Consider the following 23973-nt stretch of genomic DNA (forward strand, 5'->3'; position numbering starts at 1 on the left):
GGGGGGAAGAAGAAGAGGAACCGACGTACGTACATATATATATATATACGTATATATCGATAAATAATTGATGAAACTGAGAAGAATGCGAATTTTATACTTAAGAAAAAAATATTGAAACTAAAAGTTAAAACATCGATCATTTCTTTGCCATAATTCCTCTTCTTTATCTTCTTCTGTATTTAATACAAATATAACCTAATATCTACGATATATGTATATATTTATCAAATTCGTAACAAACCGTAAACTTCGATAAACACGGTGACTTGGGCGAGTTGATTCGAAAAAAAACAAAAAAAAAAAAAAAAAACGAAAAAGAAAAAGCGCGATAAAAAAAAAAATCAAAAATTGAAAAACAAAACCGCAATTTTCAAGTATGTAACAAACCGTCGCTCGCGACGTATATGTCAATACTGTTGAATGAAGGATAGACAGAGATAGATAGATGGATCGATCGATAGAGATGGAAGGGATGGTCGGAGAGTTTTGTGTAAAGAGGTAGAAGAAAGAGTGAGAGGGAGAGAAAGACAGAGAGAGAGAGAGAGCGAGAGAGAGAGAGAGAGAAACGCGACAGCGAGAGTGAGAGCAGGCTCTGACTCTCGGGGCTCTTGGTACCAAACTAACTAGGAACCACGATAGAAACGACGATGTACTTTGGGCAGCAGCGACAGTCGTCGTCAGTCGTCGCTGTGCTCTCCTCTACTCGCTAATAGATGTATATATATATATATATATGTATCATAGATATGAGTAGTACACGGCATATCTTTATCTGTACCTATATCACCAAAGCTTGCGGAAGGTTGACTGACTGACTGACTGACTGACTTACTGACTTACTTAACTGACCGAATGCGCTTGTCTCAACTCTACGCGACGTCCCTACGTTTTTCTTTTTTTTTTTCGCCTGCCTCGATTGTCGAATAGTGTTGTCGCACGGTGTAAAGTAGAACCCTGCGTAACCGCTGGGAGACCTCCCCTCCCCCACCACCACCCCTACCCCTTTGGTCTTTCCGCAACCAATCTCGCTTACTCTCCAAGAGCTCTCGTCGCAACGCAACGCGTTAGCGATACGTAATACGAAAATGTATACGTCGATGAGTCTGTTTTGCGCGTAACGAGAGTTGAGTATATATATATATATGTTTTATATATATATATATATATATATATATATATGTTTTCAGATGCTGACGGTCATGTTCACGTTCGAATCTTACTCACCTTATTGCCCCCCCCCCCCCCACCGCTCCCGCTCCTCCCACTCCTGCCCCCCCCCCCCCTCCAGTTGGCCGCTTCTCACGTGGTTTGCATCGCAACGTTCGACACCGTTGTTCGGTACAATAATGCAGAGATATACACGACATACATGCAGGGTTGCAATTAATGCGTTACTTTTTTAATTGCATTGGTGTTTTCATTGAAACATTAAATTTAACGTTTTAATGGAAATTATTTCCATTATGAAGTGAAAAAGTGACGGTTGATGCGTTAATTTTTCATTAAAAGATTTGCAACCCCGCACGTGAGTTGATCATTTTGATCTAGACCAAAACCAAACATGAATTCGTTCCGATCGTTCAAATACAAATTCGATAAACTTAATGATCAAATGAAAATAATTTTCATTAAATCATTGAATCTAATGTTTAAATGGAATTTATTTCCATTAAATTATTTCCATTATGAATTGAAAAAGTAATGGTTGACGCGTTAATTTTTCATTTAAAAAATTTGCAACCCTGCATAGATTTGTGTTTAAATATGGTAATTGGACTTGTCAAATCGATCGATAATGTTGCACGCGTTGCGCGATGTGGAAAGTTGCGAAAATTGTTATCGTAGGATCGTTCGGAAAATTCTTTGTTAACGCGGTAAATGATGTTCGCGGTATTGAATTTTTGGTAAATTTTTTATTTCTTAATTTTCTTCTCCCGATTTCATTCACGGGGGTAACTTTGCTCGGAACGTTGACGTACGGTGTTTTGTTTTTTCGTAATGTTTAGCGCCGAGAGAGTAAACGAAGGAAACAAAAAAAAAAAAAAAATACCAAGGATAGAAAAAGAAATCTTCACGTCGTCGGAGACGCGGGTTGCGAAAATGATCCGGAATGAAATATAAGATTCTTTGGCGTTTGAAACAGATGAAAGGAAAAAAAAAAAAAAGAAAGAAACGCACGATTTTCAGATGGTTGTGAATAATTTTAATAAATTAACGATCGGTGGAAAAAAATCTGGCGTTAAATTCGTGCGTGTATTTTTTTTTTTTTTTTTTCGAGATCGGAGAATCGCGCACAAATTCGTCAAAGCGAATCGCAAATCATCGAGGGAGGGAAAAGTCATTGCCCGGTATGACACGAGAAGCTTCGTGCGCGATGTGATATAGTTTTTTTTTTTTTGTATTGGAAAAACAAATCACGTTCACAGCTTTTTTTTCTAATTTTCCTCTTCGTTCGATAAAAATAGTTGCATTTTTGGGGAAAAATTCTGTTCAATAAAACGCAAGCTGTAAAGTATTATACCAATGTTGTCAGATAAACGCGGTTGACTCGTTGCGATAGAATAAATATGGCGAGTTGTTCAATTTATGATTATTATCATTACAGTTGATATTATGCATAGTTAATTGCACGATACATAAAGCTACGACTTGTATTTTTTTTTTTACTATTTTGAAGAAAAGGTTCCACGTTTACTAAAACAAGTTTTGATAAATCAACGTCCGTTTATATAGTCTGTTAATCAAGGCTTATCGTAAAATCTGTCCAGAAAACAATGATTCCCAAACTCTGTATTACAGATATGCAAATTTACGATAATGAGTAACAAAAAAATAAAAAAAAATTCTCCTTCGTATAACCTCGGATTTCACGCGTGTGTAAATTTTCAATTTTGTACTCGTGTTCTCTTCTTTTTTCCCTCATCTTGTTTCTAGGTAGTTTTGGAGTAGAATTTCACATTTTCGATCCGCCGCGTTTTGATTGCAAAGCAGGGAATTTCGGAGGCACTTATTTATATTCTCATATAATTTCGAATCCTAGTCTAGGATATGTTGACTCGTTGCGTACGAGAGGAATAGACGAAGCACTTTGATGAAAACGGAGCAAGAAAAAGGGGGGAGAAAACGGTGAACGTAATATTTAAAAGTTGATCGAATTTCGGTAATACGATGTATGCGTGACATATATATTTCATCTGAAATTGCGACTGATTGGGTAAGAAAAAAAAAAAAAAAAGCTTCGTTTGAATTTTCAATCGAAGAAATTCTATATCTTACTAGTAAGAATTTGAAATTTTTTTTTTACGTCGATCGGGTTTGTCATCAGAGTGAAAAAATTTTCTACGTTGTGTAAAAGACTTGCGCATTTTACGTTCTTCCAGGATTGTAAATATAAAATTATTCCACGTTTTCTTTTTCGATCCTTATACCTGATTAGTACCTGAAACGCATTCGCCTCTTTCGCAGCTCCATTTTGAGTTTAGATAAGTAACTTTTTCACCGTTTGATTCAATTTCGCGATATTGGAATGATTTTCGTCGATTCAACCGCGGGAGAATTTTGTCCAACGTGTTTACCCGTAATATATTTATCAACAATATCCAATAAACGTTATGAAAAATCATGATAAATCTACGAATTAAACGATCCATCAATCCATCCCTATGTTAAACTTTTCTGTCGCACATTTCTCCACTCAATATTTCATCCCGAATTTTGTTACTCGAGATAAATTTTTGGGATCGCTGATCAGGAATCTCAAGTAAAACTTACATAATTTCTAAATCAAAGATGGTGGATGTAAAAAAACTATTCAAACTCGATGACGTAAGAAAAAAAAAGAAAAAAAGAAAGAGATTAGATTTCGTCCATACTTTAACGTTCGTACGAACTAACAAAGATCATTCGAATTTGTAAATAAACTGTGATAAGGCTACACGAGATGTAAATTTTTCAAACGGGAGGCTGAGCATCCAACTGTGACTTGAAAGAGTTACTTAAGATTCTCCAAATCGTCTTTTTCTTTTTCAAATATCCGTCGGGTAAAAACTGAGCTATTCCACGTGAATAATTTCCATGCATACGTAATGCGCCCATCTAGGTAACACATGTATTATAGGTATATAAAACCGGACGATGCACCCATCCTGCATTATTGTGCATCGGGTATTTACTACGTATACGTATACACGGTACCGCTACGTGAACTGCAGGCACATACAGAGAAACATATACGTACATATGCATTATACATACACGATGCACGCTTTTAGCTTTACGGATCGGATGGCTTGTGAACATCGGGGAGAGCCGAGATCTTGCAGGTGAATGCAGGTATACTTACGTACGTACATGCAGACTGAGAGAAATTTTTATTTCCGGTTACCGTTCGGTCCTAAACTATTTTCATTTTTTACCACGATCGTAAAATATGGTTCTAGGTAGAGAATGAAAATCAGTTTCACAGCTGTTACCGGAAACTCTAGTATCCGTTGCTATTCTTTATCATTACGATCACCGTTGCTAGATTTTCTTGCAACTGTTGGGAAAATTTAATGCTCGTGCGAGAATAAATTGGCGTTAAAGCCTCGTTTGACTAAAAAAAGTCGAGTAAACCTCGGAAACTGATTTTGCGTTGCAATAACCAAAAAAGGATCAACGATAGCGCAAAATGTTTAGGCGTACCTCGTTTTTCGTAATTCCAACGATATTCGAACAGTTTTTTTTTTTAACGACACCTGTTTTACTCAATTTTTCTACTTACTGTAACAAATGAAATTTTTCTCAGCGCATGTACGTATGTATGTCTCTACGTACATATCTATGGTCAGCCACGAGGCGCTAATTGGCTACCAGATATTTAGGATAGATTAACACACCGTTATACGCAACATGCGTGAATGCGTGTAATATTGACTAAATATGTGTATATAAGTATATATATATACAGGTACATGTTACTGTATATAGATACACACGCAGGCTTTTCAGGTGTTTATCCCTTCTTTATGCCCACTTCTTCCCCCTCTCCCCTTCCTTCGTCCCACACCGTCGTGAATCTTGTTTTTTTATCAATTTATATTTCTTCTTTTTCTACTGCGTTAGGAATATATATATATACGTATCACGCGAACCTTGAGGAAGTAGTATAATATTATATTTGAAGTATAAAAAGAATTACTACACCTGCGATCGAATCTCTATTTGCACAATATAAAACAATTTATACGCCTGTGTAATATACAATATTATATATATATGATGCAATGAAAAAAGGAACATTGTCTTGTTAGTTAATACGTAATGTAATGTGTGTATGTATATATATATATATATATATATATATATATATATATATATATAATGAAATTCATTGGATTGTTACATTCAACGGGTAATTAAATTTCTGCAGTTAGAATAGTCGCGGATTTATAATAAAATGATCATTTTCTACCGGAGAATTGAATTGATCGATTATTTATTCAAGGAATTCCTTCTTTACTTTATTATCTTGTAGTTTATCAAATTTCTGACCTTCGGTGTGATTTTAGAAAATTATTTCATTCATTCGTGTTTTTGCATATTGAATCCCGGAATACCGAAGAATGTAGATTTACACGTGAATATATTTTATGTACGGATTCGTATGTGTGTGTGTGTGTGTGTGTATGTATAATATATTTAAAGATGGGAACACGAATGATGATTTTCAAGGAAACACGCAACAGGCGAACGTATATCGAAGAATTGAAGCTCATAAATTCAGATTTTATAGTTGAAAGAGGAATCCGCCTCTGTACAAAGTTGCGTTATTTCATTAGATTTTTTTTAACCTTCGATTCGTTCTTTTTTTTTTTTTTTCAATTTACGTTCCTAACGACGCACCTGTACAATATTCGCAGGTGTAGCGAATATATTTGCAATACCTATACACATTATTTATAGATCGAGAAGATGAGTTGGTCAATAAAGTTTTTTTTTACACACGCACATCGCAAATTCGCTGAGATTTCGCGGGCGATTTTCGGGGGTTTGTCGATTTCTTTTCATTTCTAACTTTATGAAAAAAAAATAAAAATTTGCGCATCAGCCGCGAAATAAAATTGATTTTTATTTTTTTCTTCTTCTTCTTCTAATCGTCGATCAATTGCTCGAGAGACAAATTTCTAAAAAAATTTTTTATTCATCCAATTCCCATTTTCATTCGTTCTCTTTAATTCGGCACTTGCATATTTTGCACAGATAAGGGTGACAGAAAAAAAAAAAGAAATACGAACAAAAACAACAAACTACGAAATTATTACAGAGCGACGTACATAAATGAAAATTCGTTGACGTGGAAAATATCTCTACAGTACAGATTATACAACGCAAAATTAATCGAGAATTGTATACAATTCGTTAGTTGCGTAATTCATTAATTGCGACGAGGGATAAATCGAATTCAATGTCATGCGTATATACGCAGAAGAAGCACGATTGAGAAGGAGATTCGATTAGGTCGAACAAATTAATTAATAATAGTAACAGAAATTATTATTTAAAAACAAAATTCCTAATCTCTTTCTTCGCATTCATCCTAGTTTTGTTTTTATATTTACGATGGGTGAAAATTTATACAACTGTATAATCCCTAACTAATTGAAAAAAAAAAAAACTAAAAACAGTTATCAAATAGATTCGCATTAAAGGATAATCATTTTTTTCAATTTCATCCATACAATAATGAAAATTCTATCGCTTCGTAATTTTCTGCGGTTTGTAATCGTCAAATCGTTTTTGTGGCGTATTGAAAATAACACATTCATATATATATATATATATATATATATATATATATACCTATAATACCTATCGCAAAGGTATAATTTAAAACCTTGAAGTAACACCTTGTCAATAGACATAAACATTGTATCACCAGAAAATTATCGCTTTGTGAAACCGCGCGACAGTCGTCGATGTAATAGAAAAAAGAAAAAACAAAATTTACAAAACGCGTGTCTCGCACTGAAATCGTATCGGGTACCAGCTGTCAGACAGGTGTAACTGAAATGATTTTTTTCCACCGTATTAGAGGGTCGTTTTACACGAAACATATGTAACACGTGTGCGATTACAAGTGTCTAATACGTACCTTGAACGAAAAATTTTCTAGCGCATTAATAATTAGCGTTGCACGTATCGTATATTCCGATTTTAGCAGCGATATATTTTCGAAAGTAAAATAACGACGACGTAGCTGCGATAAGATATTTTTGCAAAAAATTCTCCCCAAGCTATCAAGCGATTAAAGATTAATCAAAGACAAAAAATACCAGTCGCGAAAAGCTCGTTCGAAAATTAATATCCTTAAACCTTTCAGCAGTTAGACGATTACATATTTGATCATCGTAAATTTCGAATAAAAGATCGATAACGTTTTAATCGAAATCGTTAAATCCTAACTTCACGAATTACTTCTGCTACGTTTTTCGCAGTTTAACCGGTGAACTCGGAAGGTTTGAAAATTAGAACGAGCCGGTCGGTTCCGTAAACTTGTTTCTTCGCAATCGCAAAACTGGCTCACTGTGAAAAATGACTTACCGTGGAATACCGGTGGAATAATTAATTAACCCTCGGAATCGATGAATGTTTTTTTTTTTTTTTTTTTTACTTTTCTCGCATCCGATATACCAAATATCCTCGATAGAAAAAATGTGATCCGGAAGAAGTGTAAAACCCGAACGAGTTGTTTTTCTTTCTAATTTTTTTTTCTCTTTTTCTTTTCAACGGAACGAAGGAACGTTTTTTACCGATCACAACCGAGTCGTTGCCCTCTTAATTCTTCAACACTCTGTTAACGGTTGTTGAAGATTGGAGAAAAAAAAAACATGAAAAAACGAAAAAAAAAAAACCAAACAACTTGTTGCAATCGATACAAAACCAACGAGGCTTACGACTACGAGAGATTTCGTTGCCGGATCGTAGGATCGTTTCGCGAAAATATCGACGCGATTTTCCCCAAGTTTTCAACAGACCGAATTTTGTTAAACGTACGGTGAAATTTGTCGAAAAGTGGTTTGACGCGATTGATAATTGGGTACGTACATGAGTATCGGTGAGGTGGTGATAAGGATTCGGGGGTGCGATGATATTATACGGTTTAGGTCTGCCGAATATCTCCGTGCGCGTGCCGTGTATAAAACGTTGAAACGGGGCGCGAATCTTGTCGAAATTTTTTCAATACAAAGTTATAATAAATACGGACGGACGGAAAGACACACAAACACGAGACAACGAGAAGAGATGGATAGATACGATAGATACCTGCCGGATGGACCCACCATGGATTGACCAGGGGTAGTTGTTGGTTGCTGGGCCCGCCAACAGGGGCGTACATCCTCCCTCGACTACGTCACGCCCGTCACTGCCACCCCACGTTGCACCCCCGCCGAATATCGCCCCCACCCCACCCCCGACCCACAACCACCCTCCCTTCACCCTCCGAGCCGGCGCAGCCTTTGGCCGTCGTCGGTGTCTGGGTGAAAGGAGAGAGAAACGGAGTGAGAGAGAGGCGCTTCCTCCCCTCGGCGTTTCCTTCTGAAACGCGAAAGTCGCGCGGGGGTTGAACCGGCGCCTCTCCCCTTCCTCTTCCCTCTTCCCTCTTCCCTCTTCCCTCTTCTTCCCCGGGAAGGTTTCGCTTTCGCTTTCGCATTCGCTTTCGCTTTCCTCCTGCACCGCCGTTTCGCGTTCCCTTTCGGTTTCGCACGCAACACGGGGGCTGCAAGGTTACTGCCTCTCCTACCACCCACCCTCACCCCACCCCCCCGTAAACTCTCCCGAAACCCGAACTCTCGCGTGGATCTACGCCCGGCGCGCGTGTGCGATGGTGAACACAGCCAGCCACCCTCTGAACGTCCTCGTCAACCGATGAGGAGGAGGATGAGGAGGAGGAGGAGGGGGAGGGGGGGGGGGAGGGTGAGGAGGACCTACAGCGCAGAAACTCTCTACAGTAGGACCCGATCCTTGTACTTTTTTCCCGCGGGGGTTAAAACCGCGCGTGGCGTCTTTTATCCGCATCTCTCTCTCTCTCTCTCTCTCTCTCTCTCTCTCTCTCTCTCTCTCTCTCTCTCTCTCTCTCTCTCGCTCTCGACGACGTTCGAATGTAAAATTTATTCCCGGGAATATTTATACCGCAGACACGTGTCGGCGTTGATATTTTTTTGACAAGAATTTTATATTCTTTTTTTGCCACGCAAATTTCATAATTTTTCTTTAGATTTTTACTTTTCTTCACCTTTCGTGATAAAGGAGACAAATATTGCAATGAGAGAAATTTTTAGTTACGGTTACCGCTCGGTCCTTGACTATTTTCATTTTTTACCGCAATCGAAAAATACAGTTCCAGGTAGAAAATGAAAAAATTAGTTTTATAGCCGTTACCGGAATGTCTGGAATCCGTTGCTATTCTTTCTCATTACGATCGCTGTTGCTGTATTTTCGCGTAACTGTTGCGAAAATTTAATGCTTGTGCAAGAATAAATTGACGTTAAAGCCTTGTTTAAATAAAAAAGTAGAGTAAACCGAAGAAACTGATTTTGCGTCGCGATTACCAAAAAGGGATCGACGATAGCGCAAAATGGTTGCGCGTACATCGTTTTTCGTAATTCCAACAACGTTCGAACAGTTTTTTTAACCATACCTCATTTACTCAATTTTTCTGCTTCTGATAACAAATGAAATTTTTTTCAGTGTAGTTTGTCATTGATTTCTTTACGTTTTCGAACATCTGGATTCCGAAAAACAGGTGTTTTTTTTCTTAAATGTCCGTCTGTCCGACAAACTCCATTGGCGATATCGGAAACTGTTGAATGAAAAAAATTTTAAACTCACAGGATCTTACAACGAAATTATGGGCATGAAAAATTGACATGTTCAATTTGAACTTTCGATTCTACAGGAAACCAATAGATTTTCAATGTTTTACCGACAAAAATGTACTTTTTCCTTCTTTAATTATTACTTTTTATAAATAAACGATTATGTTTTTTCAGTTCGTACCGTTTATTTTTTTTTTTAATCAAGATGTACACAAACTTTTTCATTTGGCTGCCAAGTCGTATTTATTTCAAATTTTTCTGAATGCTGTTGACAAAAATGCCGTTTCTTACGATGGGAAATTACAGTCAAGATTCACCTTCACGCGATTTTTATGTGGTGACGATTTAAATATTATTGAAATATTACCTGCAAATGTTGTACCAGTAACTATTTTGTCTTCTTGTATTCTGATTAAAACAACATTAAATATATTCGTTTAGTTTACTACATTTTTCTTTAGTTGAATAAAGCCTTAACATTAATTTATTCTTCCGCATTTTAAAAATCAATTCACTATTAACGACGCTTTTTTTCAACCCTGTTTCGGGAACGGTACGAAATCAGATTAATTAGGTTGGACAAGAAATTGTTCGAATCATCGAAAAGCAATTTTATGTAATTTGAGCGATGACACAAATTCGTTAATTTTTTTTCAGCTCCGTCGTTTTCACCTTCAAAATAGGAAAGAAAACGATTTTTTTTTTTTTTTTTCTTACATCAACTTGTATTTTTTCTCTTCAACGAATCGACCGAGTTTTTACGAAAATCTGCACATACGACTCGTAAAAGAAAAATTTATAGCGTATTAATATAACTGTACGAATACGAGAACGAATATCAACATTCTCGACACATCTTTCTTCAATAATTCCTTCTTTCTCGTTGCTGTCGAGTCAATGTCAATTACGATTTTACCGTAAGCTTGACTGAAGTCTTGCAAAAGCGTTCGAAACTCGTATCGAGATCAAATTTTTTAAAGTTGTATTTCAAATTTTCGGTACCACGGTTCGAAGAAATTTCAAGTAGCCTCGACAATTACAGGAAAAAAAAAAAAAAATCATTCAACAGCAAACGACCAGTCTTGTTTAATTAGTTTATACCCTTTTCATTCATTGACTCGAAAAGTATGAAAATCACAACTTGATCGTTAATTTTCGTCGATATATTTTCGAGAAAACCTTCTGTCGTAAAATTGAAGAGAAGAATTAAAAAAGTTGACGAGTGTAGTTCAAAAAAATATCCAAGCAAAAACAATTATGCAGTGATAAAAATCATTTTTTTTTTTTCTTTTTCAAATTGTCGAATGCAGGCATTTACAGCCTTTTTTTTTTTAATTCTCCTCTCCGATTTCACAGCGTTTCGATTCTCCAGCTCGACTCACACTGAAAAATTGAGTAAAACAGGTGTCGTTAAAAAAAACTGTTTGAATATTGTTGGAATTACGAAAAACGAAGTACGCCTAAACATTTTGCGCCATCATCGATCCTTTTTTGGTTATTGCAACGCAAAATCAGTTTCCGAGGTTTACTCTACTTTTTTAGCTAAACAATGCTTCAACGTCAATTTATTCTTGCACGAGCATTAAATTTTCGCAACAGTTGCAAGAAAATCTAGCAACAGTGATCGTAATGATAAAGAATAGCAACGGATACCTGAGTTTCCGGTAACAGGTGGAAAACTAATTTTCATTTTTTACCTTGAACAATATTTTTCGATTGCGGTAAAAAAATGAAAATAGTGAAGTACTGAGCGGTAACTGGAAATAAAAATTTCTCTCAGCGCATATTTCATATTGTTAATTTTCCCGTAGGATCATCGAAATTAGCTCCGTTCCTTATCTTCCCGTCTTCGACCCTTCTCAGTCCGGTTAATTAGCCTCTTCGGGAAAACTACGTGGGTTCTACTGTATTTCGTCGCGAATATTCGTACGTCGGCGTCTTTGTGTTCGTCTGTGCGTCTCTGCGTATCTACAGTCACTGCGCGGGCTCAGCCGGACGTCCGTACCGAATACCTTGCGTGTAATTCTACGCGGCTGGATGTAGGTATGTAGGTGTATAGAGAGAGAGAGAGGGTGAGAGAGGGTGAGAGAGGGAGAGAGAGGGAGAGGGGGGGGGGGGGGGGAAGAGGGTGGCTCTGTGCGCGCCTATATCCTACCCCCGCATATACACGCGGCGACGACGACGACCATCACTTTCGCTAGAAAATGCGTTTGGGGGCGCGAGCTGGGATGCAGGGCCGTACATAACCTTGACCACCCTCAAACACCCCTAAATTTTTTATCGTCCGATTTGCCGAAATCGACAAAAAGCCGTGAATCTTCGTTTTTTTTTTTTTTTCTTTAAATTTTCTTCGTTCGAAAAGGCATGCGAAATTTTTCCCTGAATCGAAGCAATTTACGAATACAGATTCGCGACGTCCGAAAATTTTTTTTTGTTCCGAAACGGTGGAAATTTTCGAACAGATTTGTGAAATTCTAACGAGATATAGTTTTTTTTATTTACCAGGCTTGAAAACATTCTTCGTTGTTTTTTTTTTTTTTTGGTTTTACATTTTCGAGGGTGAAATGCGTCGAATTTGGGAAAAGATGGAGGAAATTTTGAATATCGATTTGAAAGGAATTTCATGCTCGTAAGATGTTTCACTAATTTTTGTCAGTGGCTATGTAAGCGCACGCAATTGTCTGGCAAGTATTTCATGAAAATATTTTCCCTAAATCAGACAAATTCATTCGAACAAATGCTCGAATATTTTCGCTGGCGAGTTAGAGAAATTCGTAATCGCGACGTACGAAAGTCCGTTTTAAATGCGGAATTCAAGCGAAATGAAATCAAATTTGCATAGATTTCTTAGATTCTATTTTAATACATTTTCAAACATGTACGTGACACGAGAAATTGAACGTAAAAAATTTAAACTAGTATGCTGTTGATTCTGGATAATTCAGTTTTATTATACTTACAGAAACAGATCTAATGAAAATTGCCTGTTCGCAAAGTCTCACTTTTTGATCACTGCTATTCATCAGAAATTTTGTGCACCTCGTAATGCCGAATATCAATTTTATAGATCTCGTTACGTTTTACACTGCAGTTTCCCAATTGGTATGAATCAGGTAAATGTACCAATTATTGAAACTTTTTATTTTCCAAAATTATAAAGTGACCGCACAAATTGTGAATTTCTCGATGACTAAAACCAATCGCTGGACGGTTGAATGCTAAAAATTTATTTTTTGGTAATTTTTGAACCAACGATCAAACAGATTCAACCAAAAAAAGTCAATAATTGAGACTTGGTCAATAACTGGTACACTTACCTTACCCAACAAATGTTGAGTATTTTCCATAAATAATGTTTCGCATATCTTTAAAAACATACATTCCAATAACTTATATCAAAATCAAACCAAGTGAAATAAAATCTGAAGAAATACGTGTAATATGCCCTAAGACCGCAATACTTCGGTCTGGATACAAAAAATTTGAATAACTGTAAAATTGAATTAATTTTTATCGTACTAATAAACGATCTCGAAAAAGAAACTCGCAAAAACAATTTTTGCAATTAATCAAACTGCGACCAGTATAAACTCAAATTCATCCTTAATTCATACTCTGCTCTTACAATAAATAATTCGTGCACACACACATACACGCGTTCCATGTAAAATCCTTCATACACTACGTGCCGGAAATTTTTTCACCTTTCGTTTGAAACGTCGAGAAGTATGAAATTTGGCAATATCTAAGGTGAACGTAACCCCGAACCGGGTTCAAAAACTACCCCATCGACCGACATCCCTGAACCGCGTAGATTCGCACGAGGCAGTCTGGAGGGGAGGACAACCTTGCAATGTTCCCCCTTCCGCCCCCGCCACCCCCACCCACCATCCCTCCAACGCCCGGCGAGCGCCGCGAAGCCGCCATCCGTACGTCTCCTCGAGGAGTGGGGATTAAATTTTCGGGGGTTGATGGAATCGCGGAGGAGGTTTCGTCGGAGGAGGGGGCGGAGGGGGTCGACGCCGGCCGAGGGGTGAAGGGGTGAGTTTAGGGGGGATGGTGGTGGTGGAGGCGCCGCGGGGCAGCAGCCAAGCAACCTGCACCCGGCAACAGCCCCGACCTCGGAAGAACTAATCATTACCCTCCTTCCACCCCGCGTTTCTGGTCACCCTCTTACCGCCCCACGGCTCTACTGCCTTAGACTCACCTTTGCCTACGTATAGCGAACGGTGCGTGTACAGGTGTCACGCCTGTATACCACGTATATCGGGGGGCCTATATTCCCATTTACAATTTATATACATGTACAGTGTATACGCGTCTGGCTATGTATGTGCATATACATACATGTATGTATGTGTGTACGTACGTGTGTATAAATGCACAGGTGTAGGTGGGAGGTGCACACGAGCGTGATACTCTTATTCTTTTCCGCCGCACTCTCCTGCCCTTATTCCTCCTTCCGTACCCACCCTTCCAAGCTAACGTTCACGCAGCCCGCTCTCTTTCTCTATTCTTCCACATTACGATTACGCCAAGTCCTTGCAAGTTTCTCAAGGGCTGAGTAGAGCGCTCGCCGCCGCCACCCCCCCACCACCCCCGCCGGGGTTTCATCCCTCCGTCACCCGGTCACCCAGTCACCTATCTCCTCCGCGTTCCGTTATCGCCTATGTGTGTATATCTATACTTTTATACGTATACCTATTGCAGCTATACGTGAGGACGACAGGTGATACACGTGTTGCTGTCTTCACCCGGGACGGATTAATCGGTGACGACTGTTTAGAGATGCTAGAACGCGTCGTAAGAATCGTATTTTTGTTTATTTATTTTTTAGTTTGTTTCCTCTTCCTTGAATGGTAAAACTGGCGCACCGTTCTTCTGTTATATACTGTAATATACTCATATTCTTATACGGTAAGTTTTCTTTCTAAGGTTACTCGAATACTTTTTATAATATTTATACAGTTTTAGACGGACGATATTTTTATAAAAATCAAACTACTCGTTGGAGTTTGTTCGGATTGGTCTAATTTGTATTCAAGAAGGTTATAAAATAGATTTAATCACCTTGCCACGATTTGTTGTTGAAATATTTCACCGGATGATGACGTTTGCATTGTTATTATTTAATTGCTTCGAAAAATTTCATCACATCATTCCATTGAATTGCCAGTTTTCCACCTACAATCGTGTATAATACTTAATACGCTTCTCATAATTTACCGAATAAGTTACCGCAATATTAATTTCACGTCTTTTTTTCTTCTAACTGGAAAACTATCATTGTTGTTAATATTATTATTAATATAAATTTACGTGAAATAATTCGTTGAAACGTTGCTTATACATTTGTTTCTCTCTAATTGTCTCGTTATTTTCCTTTCCGAGAACATATCTGTAGATCTCTAAATTCTTCTCGTTCCTGTAATTCGTGATCCGTTTTTTTTTTTTTTTTTTTTTTTTCTCGTCTCTTCGAGCTAAATTTTCCTTGTCTGCTCGTGAGATGATATTTCGGTTTTTCGTAGGAAAACATCGGTCGCAATATACGGTTGCAACAGAGCGGGGTGACTAAATTCTTAAAAAAGTATCGAAATATTGTTAAATTTTCATCTTTTTTCTTATCAATCTTCTTTACTTTGATTCAACTGAAAATTGAACAGAATAATTTTAAAAAGTTTTCATTTTTGTTAACGCGTACAGGGTAGTACTAAAAAAACCCGAATCAGCCACTGCAGATCTCGAGCTCTGTGTAATTAGAGTATTTACTTAATTTGTGGAAAGGAACGTGCGTCTGACGTGACGAAATTAATATAACGTCATGGCGAAAATTTCGTACAGGTAGAAAGCTCGCGGTACACGAGCACCTTAGGCCCTGCTGCCTAGGATGCGCTGCAGGGGAAACTGAGAAAGAGAGAGCGAGAGAGAGGGAGAGAGAGAGAGGAGGGAACGAAGGGATAAAGGGCGCTGGGAAAGGGATGAATGCGAGGAACAGGGCGCGGGGCGAATAAGAGACTCGTCGGCCAAGGGGGAACTAGGGAACACTGCCGAAGCCTACCGAGGTGCAACACGCATCTATTGATTCCAGGGCTGCCTGCCCGCCGCCGCCTGCCGCCTGCCACCCGCCTCGCACACGCACGAACCTCAGCGCCGGCTGGCATGCAGCCACACGCACTCGCCTCGCTCTCTAGCGGGGACATACAACCCCAGAATGCGTGTCACAAGGCTGTCAAACCCTTCGTGCGCCGATAACGACGCAGCCTATATTCCAGAATGTGGGTAATACCCGCCACTCGTTACCGCTTTCACTCTCTCTCTCTCTCTCTCTTTCTCTCTCTCTCACTCTCTCTTCGCCCGCCCACGTATCGCGCCAAACCCTCAACTCCTGCTGCCGGAATAATTATTCCCGAAAAACGGCGCGTGAATTCGACTCGCTTTCCGAGACTCCGACGGATCCGGATTCCCAGTAATCCCGGATTTTCGTGTACCTTGGTTTTGGATGAACGGGATTCGTGATATTGATACCGGACGAAAGGAAACGAGATAGAAAAAACTGGGTAGGTAATTCCCCGAAGACTTCGGTGTACGATCGAAATTCAGCTCGAAATCAATCGTAAGGCTCATACGCTTTGAACACAGTTTCATATAATTAGCGCTTATCGTTCTCCACATACGGTTTTAGTGAAACAAAACTTGTGAAGCATAATTTTTGTGGTTCAAAATTAGTACTTTATGCAACAAGGTAATGATCAATGTTTATTCCTGTGTTACGTATGGGATTTTATTCCCGACTTAACTCTGGCCACATTATTGACCTAAAAGTGGTTCCATTTTATTTGTAAGTGTGATTTGTAACAGTCTGAAAAATACGATATTACTGAAAGTTTATAATAATACAGAGAGATGTAGTTCAAAGTGGAAAAGAAAGAAAGGAAATCAGAAACTCTGAAAAATTAATTTGTAAAAACGAGGGAGAAAAGTTCTACTTTTTTCTCACAGATTAGGAAAAAGTAAAGAGGGAATAATATGCCACTTTCGTCCCGTTTTTCAGGTCAGAAAAGTGAACATTACGGTTGAGTTAGAAAAAAAAAAAAAAAAACTACGAGTGATAGGAATTTAATTCATCATTCCAAAGTATCTATTAAAAATTCCTTAAACTTCACTGTTTCTGACAATACAATGAAAACATGTTGTTTCGTGCAAAAGGTTGGCGAGACTTTTTACATTTGCTGGCCGGATCAGCTGATTCGATTTCAGTGTATCACACGATGCGCACTGCGATAATACTGCTTCTATATAATAAACAATACACGTGTAAGAATACTATTGTTATTATACTTTACGCAGACAAAATAAATGGATGTGAAGCAGTCATCGATCAGGCAAAGAATCGATGGTAGATGGTTCTAGAAGACAATAATCATCTTGTTTCTTCATCTTACATGTGATGCATGTTACATAAAAATTGATTTACACAGCGCAATGTTTGCTAGTGCAAAAACTTTTATTACGAAAAGAACTTCTCTTGCATTGAACGGCTTCTCCACTACATAGAGTAGTTCGTTTTTCATCCAACGAAGATAGTATTTGAAAGAAATCATTTCATATTAGCCGAGGTTTTACCGGAACGAGATAATCTCTTTTATGATGTGCGTATAATAACGTAGACGTGAAAGGGAATCGCAGAAAGAAGAAAAACAGGATGAAACAATACGAGCAAAAGTAAACGCCTAAGAAATTAACCGTCCTAATATTCTCGTTGCGCCATCAAGTGTATACGTACGTAAATATATGCGCATAAGAGAGGGTACAACACTACACTAACACCGTGGCACAGTAACAGGTTCTCGAGCAATTTCCATGTGCATGAAATTGAAAGAAACAAATACACGTACAACTTTACACCAGGGGTAAATAAAGTGTAAAAACAATTGAAAAACGCGATCGGTTTACTCGGTCATTCGTAGAATCGGTGTAGAGCATAATACAGCCGCAACAACAATAAACCACCCAAGCCAACTGCGATGCCCTTGCACGCGGATTATAGCTATGATATACACACGTTGGAAACACACGCATTCTACACGGTACCCGGCATGCGTCGCATCCAGTACCTGTACGCTGTACACTCTGTGTACGGATGGGGTTCAAATACTCTTCACAAATACAAACACACACACACACACGCGCACACACGGATTCAGAAACCTCATCGATGGGAGAAGAAAGGCAGAGAAACGCGTCGATTCAGCCTAATACCGACGTAACGCGGACGAGAAGGACAATTGCCTGCATCGACAGGATTTAACGACTTATTTGACCGGGTATTATCACAACGTAAATTCGGGACGTGTCGAGGACGATAAATGGGAAAAACAAAGAGGGTCGAATCGCCGCTCTCTTATCACGTTTACGCGTATTAAACCCGCGATGCGGTAAGTAGAAAAGGCGGTGCATAATCAGACGGTCATAGAAATGCAGCCGGCGTGCAGGCGCATCGGTTTACCGGCGTGGGTGGCGGGTTGCCTGAACTCGCGGCTGCCCGGCGATCGTAGTTTGTTCGTTAACTGACGTCGTGGGAGGATGGCGAGCGGGGGAGTAAAAGTCACTAGGGGAAAATTGCCGCATGCCATTTGCGAATATGCGTTATACGATATTTGAGATTTGATGTATGTACTTACGGAAAAACGAGCCGGCGATCGGACATTCAGCGGCCCCTCGATGCCGGTTGACAGTTGCGACGGCGCAGAGGAGGCCACCAGGTTACAGGGTTATTGTTATTATCGTCTGCACCCTTTCACTGCACTGCGCATCGTGTTTATAACCGAGGAAATCAGAACCCAGGAGAGAACGCAACGCGACGCGGCGCGGACGAGCAGGTGAATACCTAACAACCGACTGCGCTGAGGTAAGAAGCACGGTCTGCTCGAGTAACGCGTGTTGCGTTGTCGTTTGGAGATTTTGTCCGCGGGGTTGCAGACGCCGCGTTGCGACGGCGTGGAGAGGGTGGCGCGAAACTGCGACGATCCTGCTTTTCGCCGGTTTACCTCCCGTTTCGCCCGATTTGCAGCGGTGGGAATAACGGCGCTCGGCGCATCGCCGCGAACCTGGTTCACTGCTCGCAAGGCGGCAGCGCTGCTACCTCCCCGAAGCGGGAACTTTATTCTCGTTATTCGCCCTGCGCGTTTCACCCTTCCTTCTTTCCTGCTCGCCCTCCGGCGTACTGGACTCTTCGAAGGGCGGAGGGAGGGAGTCACCCCTAAAATTCGGAGCGCTGCGCCGCTCTCGCTATGCTCTTCAGAATTAGGTACTCACTTTGTACCGAACTGACGACGCCTCGGTCGATCACGGACTTCGCGCACCTGTCGGCTTGCCCTTAATTGTCGTTACATCGAATTCAAAAAAAGTGTACACGAATAATTGCACGCAACGTTTGAAGACAACCAAGTTTTGCGAGAAAATGTATTCATGATTATCGTATGCGCATACGTACAGCATAGGTCTTTCTTCGTTACTTTCGGTAAAACGGATATGTAATTGTAAAAGCATCGTATAGCAATTTAAATATACATTTTTGACATTATTTCGGCATAGGTGACGTCACGGAAAAACTTTTTCCAACCTGTTGTACATCTGTATCAACTTTGTTTCGCATGAAAAATAAAACTAAAGATCAAATTATATTTCCTTACTGATACCAAGATTGATAGAGTGGAAATTTATTCGAAGAATCTGAACGATCAAGAATCACAAATTTGCATCCTAACTCTGGAACGGTTAGAAAAATTACTTCGCTGTGTTCCGGATGAATGTCACTTTGGGAGTTAAAAAATAACACTGTAACATATTCGCTTCAAAATTATAATTCGACCTGATTTTTTCTGTTGTAATGTATGGGATTAAGATTTCTTTTCCCAAATTGAGAATACATTACGGTTCGATATGGAATTCAACTCTTTTGATTTTGATAATTGAAAGTGTTCATTAAATTATAAATTCATTCATTCAGGATAGTGAGGATGTGTACCAACTTTCGAAATTTGTTTTATAGGATTTGCCGTATATTTTGATTGATCGTATTCTCGATTGACACCCAAGAATTGAATAAATGAAAAATATTTGAGTCTTACGCATGCTTCTCGGAAATGCGATTTAAAAAGACAATTAACAATATCTCGTCACTGAATAAATTTTTAGGCTTAGTAAATCGACTTACACGTTCCACTTTAGGCTTAAGTGAATGATTGAAAATCGATCTTTAGAAGCTAATTACGAATTAAAATGATCAAGAACGGGAATTTTCGGTAAACGAAATTTTTCCAGGGTTCGTTAAACAAGTAAGAAATTAAATGAATGAACTGCATAGAAAGGAAATAAAATTTGCAATTCCTAAATTAAAATGTATACCTGAAGACGAATTCTTTGTCAAATGTTTTATTCTATATTCTAGTCTGTACAACTTATAAGTTACACAATTAATATAGACAATAATTTCTGTCGGGTCCGACAAACTTGAATTATTCTTTTTTCCGCTTGATTCATTGTTTCTTTGTTATTTTCTCTGATATAAATAGTGTGACATTTTGTTATCTAGGGTAATAATGACCGCGTAATAATTATCGATGCAGGGTGATCTGTATCATTCCGCCGTAATATGAACCAGGCGGTGAGGAGAGAAAAATTCAATGTTCTCAATCCAAACGTTCACATAACGATGTAACAACTGTGATAATCATTTTTAAATATTACGCCAATTTTCTACGATAAGCCTCGAAACCCGTTCCTGGACTTAGCCGACGACAACCATGTTTTCGACGAACTCGTGGGGTGGAACCTCGAGGTTCAGGGGCGCCGGCCCCTTCCTTATTCTGCCACTGGCGTCGTAATGAGATCCGTGACACGGGCAATAGTATCCACCAAATTCACCGGCGTTGGCGATCGGCACGCATCCCAAATGCGTGCAAATACCAATCACGACGAGCCATTCCGGTCGCTTCACTCTGTCGTTGTCGTGTTGCTGATGTCGCAGTGTTTCCACAGCCACGCTTTGCTCCCTCGCGATTTCATCGGCCTTCCTGAAAACCGTTCGTCAAATTGAAGCGTGCATAACCACGAGTTTTAATTGAATTTAATTGACTACGAGGTAAAAATTGTGATCGTATTTGTTAAATTTAGTCTTTACCTGTGTCGGATGAAAAGGGGTTTTCCACGCCACTTGAAAACCATGCTCTTGCCCTCCGGTATGTCGTCCAGTTTGATTTCAACCTTAGCCAGAGCTAATACATCGGCTGAAGCCGCCATCGACGTTACGAACTGCGTTACCACAGTCTTCGCCGAATATGCACCAGCAATTGCTGCCGCTGTAATACAAAAAAGAACCGTTTTATTCGCAGAGAACGAATTGTTACTTCACTTTATTTCACTTTTTGGGAAAGGAGTGGTTCCGCATCTAACCATTTCACTTCTTGTATCATTTCAGGAACGTTCCAAAACTTCCACATCACAAAAACCAGATTCTTCTTTCATTTCTGGATTGGACAACTTGTAGCGTTCGTTAGTTCCGACGATTCCGATAATCTTCGTTTATAATGTTTGGTGAAAAATCGCATGATATATTCGATCGAGAGATGTAAATGCAAAATCGGAACATTAAAATCATAATTAAAAGATTGTTTTCAAAGTCATGATGTACCATAATTTACCATCTTGAATTGTATTTACCTTCGGGTCCTGGAATTTTCCTTTTTGAACACTGTGACAGTATTTCGAAACTTGAATAAATTTTTCAAAGACATTACAGTGGAGCTTGGAAGATTCTCCATAAATTTTCGAGACCCGATTATAGAAAAAGATACGATTTAATGGACACGAACCGGTACAAAATAGGGTCCAGATGATTTTTGAAACAAGATGTGCAGGATCTTTTTACTCACCTCCAGTAAACAGGTAGGAGAACGTTAGACGAGACTCTGCAGATTCTCGGCTCTTGGTTGTCGGGTCCTGAACATCCTTTCTTCGATAAGCAGAAAAGTCTGGTACGCGAATATCCGTGTGACCCAGACGAATCTGTTGCATTGCGCCGATCCCTGTGAATGAACCAGAGAGAAAAACTGTTGAGAATCAAATCATGTAAAACAAGTGAACATTTAAAGATTCAAACTAACAATCCGCTGCTCGGTCGGTAAAAGAATTCTTATCAAAATCCGCGACTAAAAGCGAAGTAATGAAATCTAAAACGAGGCTTATTTGGTAAGCAGCAATGACCGAAGAAAATCCTATTTGAACTGTTTAAATTAAGAAGTATAAAATGAAAATGATGAATTAGAAATAGAACACTGCGCTCGGTCGGTAAAACGAACAATGAGAGAGGTAGATGTGCGCGTGAACGACAGAAAGTACATGTTACGCATGCAATGGCAATTCGTTACATAATGCGATTCGATCCGTTATTTTTTAGGGGTGATACTTAATTTCCCGAAAACGAGTCGGGCGTGTTTTGCATCGAGTAAAGACGCACCTGTTATGCCTGATCGTGCGCGCAACTGTCCGGTGGGAAGAGCCTGGCTGAGCGAGTAACTGGTCAGCCGTTCGACGTCTGACTTTACGACGACTTTGCTCTTTTGCACCTTACCTGAGCCTGCCACTGGCCTCAAACCATTCGGGATCGCGGCGCTGGTCGCCTTGAGGTACGGCGAGAGGTTCGACGTCCTCGCTATCACGTTCATCGCGACTAATTTGTTTCTAGACTTCCTCTAAATCGAAGAAAATACCACGTCCAAACGCCAGCCACGATTCACTCGATCGCGCACCACAGAGCTAACCCGACAGATATGGCCGCCCTGTTGGAATGCTGAGAGTGATTTTATGCCTCGCCGCCAGAGGGTTTCACCACCTGCTGCCCTCTGCCGGATCGCGAATGCACCACGCCTCGAGCAATCGGCAGTGTCTCACATTCCCGCCAAGAGTCTTCGAAAGTTTCGAATTTGAATGAAACGTCCGTTGATGGGCGTTCTTTTTCGCGTTGCGCAACTTCGAGCGAATGTTTTTCACATTTTCATTCGGTAAAACGAACCCCCCCCGAATCGGAGATATGATATTTTTTTCTATTAATATACTCTGATTGTATTGAAATGAAACTGATTCACGCCTGCACAAAGGCAACCTACACTACATTTCAGTATGAACAGTTGTTTCAACACACGAGACGAAGTGCAGATTAAAATCCGATTTATTTAGTATCTAAAGAAAATTAACGCAATTCCAAATCAAGAACCCGATATTTGATGTTTCATAAAAATACTCATATTTTTCAAGTCCGTTCCACGTCCGGGTTCACTGTTGTGGAATCGGAGACAAATGACTCCAGACCAGTCCCGATTTTTCACAAGATCAAGGTGAAAATAATCTTAATTCAATCATAAAACGTTTTATAGATCGATTCCATAAATTGTTTATTAATTTTTTTTTTGTCCTGCATGCAATTATCTATAATCTTATCGGCGTTACCGCATAACTAACTACACGCGAAGTTTGAACTTTCATGCCGTGCGTGCATGGCTTCTAAGCACGCATGCTGAAAAGAAATGACAGTGTTTTTATGAGAAACTGCAAAACTGCGCTACAATTCAATCCTTGGATTTCAAATTGCAATGTGCAGAATAATGAATTTTCTTTACGCGAACTGTTTACCGAAGCTCACCAAATACGGTGGCGAACGGAAAAATGTCCGGGCTGCGTGTCAGGTTTGAAATCCCAATAAATTTGTTGAAATTCAAATTTATGTTGTTGCAAAAAATAGTCTAGCACTTTGTACATATTATTACACATTCAACTAACTTAACTTCCTTTGTTTCAAAGCACATCAAGTACATTTTTCTTCCTGTTTGAGTCAGTCGATAATATCACCCGTTTAGTTTTCTTGTTCAACATTAGTCGTAGAGTAGGAATATCTTATTTTTTGTTCACATATGTCCGATCAAACGGAGAACGCAACAGTCATACTGTTGTATAAGCTTTCAAGGCTGTTAAGAGGACAGCATAACAGCTGCACTGCCTTTTTCGTCATTTTACCATTAAACGCAGATTAAACATATTTTCATCTAAAACGACGCAG

At 39.3% G+C, this 23973-nt stretch overlaps 2 protein-coding genes across 3 annotated transcripts in view; both read right to left on the bottom strand.

The window, feature by feature from the left end:
* The window catches only part of LOC107228005 (zinc finger protein chinmo), a 91278-nt gene extending 82886 nt beyond the window's left edge, over positions 1–8392 (bottom strand). The window contains exon 1 of the mRNA XM_046734938.1: positions 8308–8392. Within this exon, the coding sequence (XP_046590894.1) occupies positions 8308–8380 (73 nt within the window). The 5' untranslated portion in view covers positions 8381–8392. The remainder of the gene's footprint in view (positions 1–8307) is intronic.
* Positions 8393–20278: 11886 nt separating this feature from the next.
* LOC107227983 (cytochrome b-c1 complex subunit Rieske, mitochondrial) lies at positions 20279–22713 on the bottom strand. 2 transcript variants are annotated; one of them, XM_015669329.2, is made up of 4 exons: positions 22492–22713; positions 21794–21946; positions 21043–21220; positions 20279–20935 (listed from the first exon to the last, which is right to left on the bottom strand). In XM_015669329.2, exons 1-4 carry the CDS (start codon positions 22583–22585, stop codon positions 20650–20652), a joined length of 711 nt encoding a protein of 236 aa, XP_015524815.2. In that variant the 5' UTR covers positions 22586–22713; the 3' UTR covers positions 20279–20649. The 2 variants fall into 2 exon arrangements, with proteins under 2 accessions (XP_015524815.2, XP_015524807.2); XM_015669321.2 differs by having other exon boundaries at positions 22378–22713.
* Between the last annotated feature and the right edge of the window lie 1260 nt (positions 22714–23973).

Source organism: Neodiprion lecontei, chromosome 3, assembly GCF_021901455.1.
Source record: "Neodiprion lecontei isolate iyNeoLeco1 chromosome 3, iyNeoLeco1.1, whole genome shotgun sequence".
Classification (NCBI taxonomy): Eukaryota; Metazoa; Arthropoda; class Insecta; order Hymenoptera; family Diprionidae; genus Neodiprion; species Neodiprion lecontei.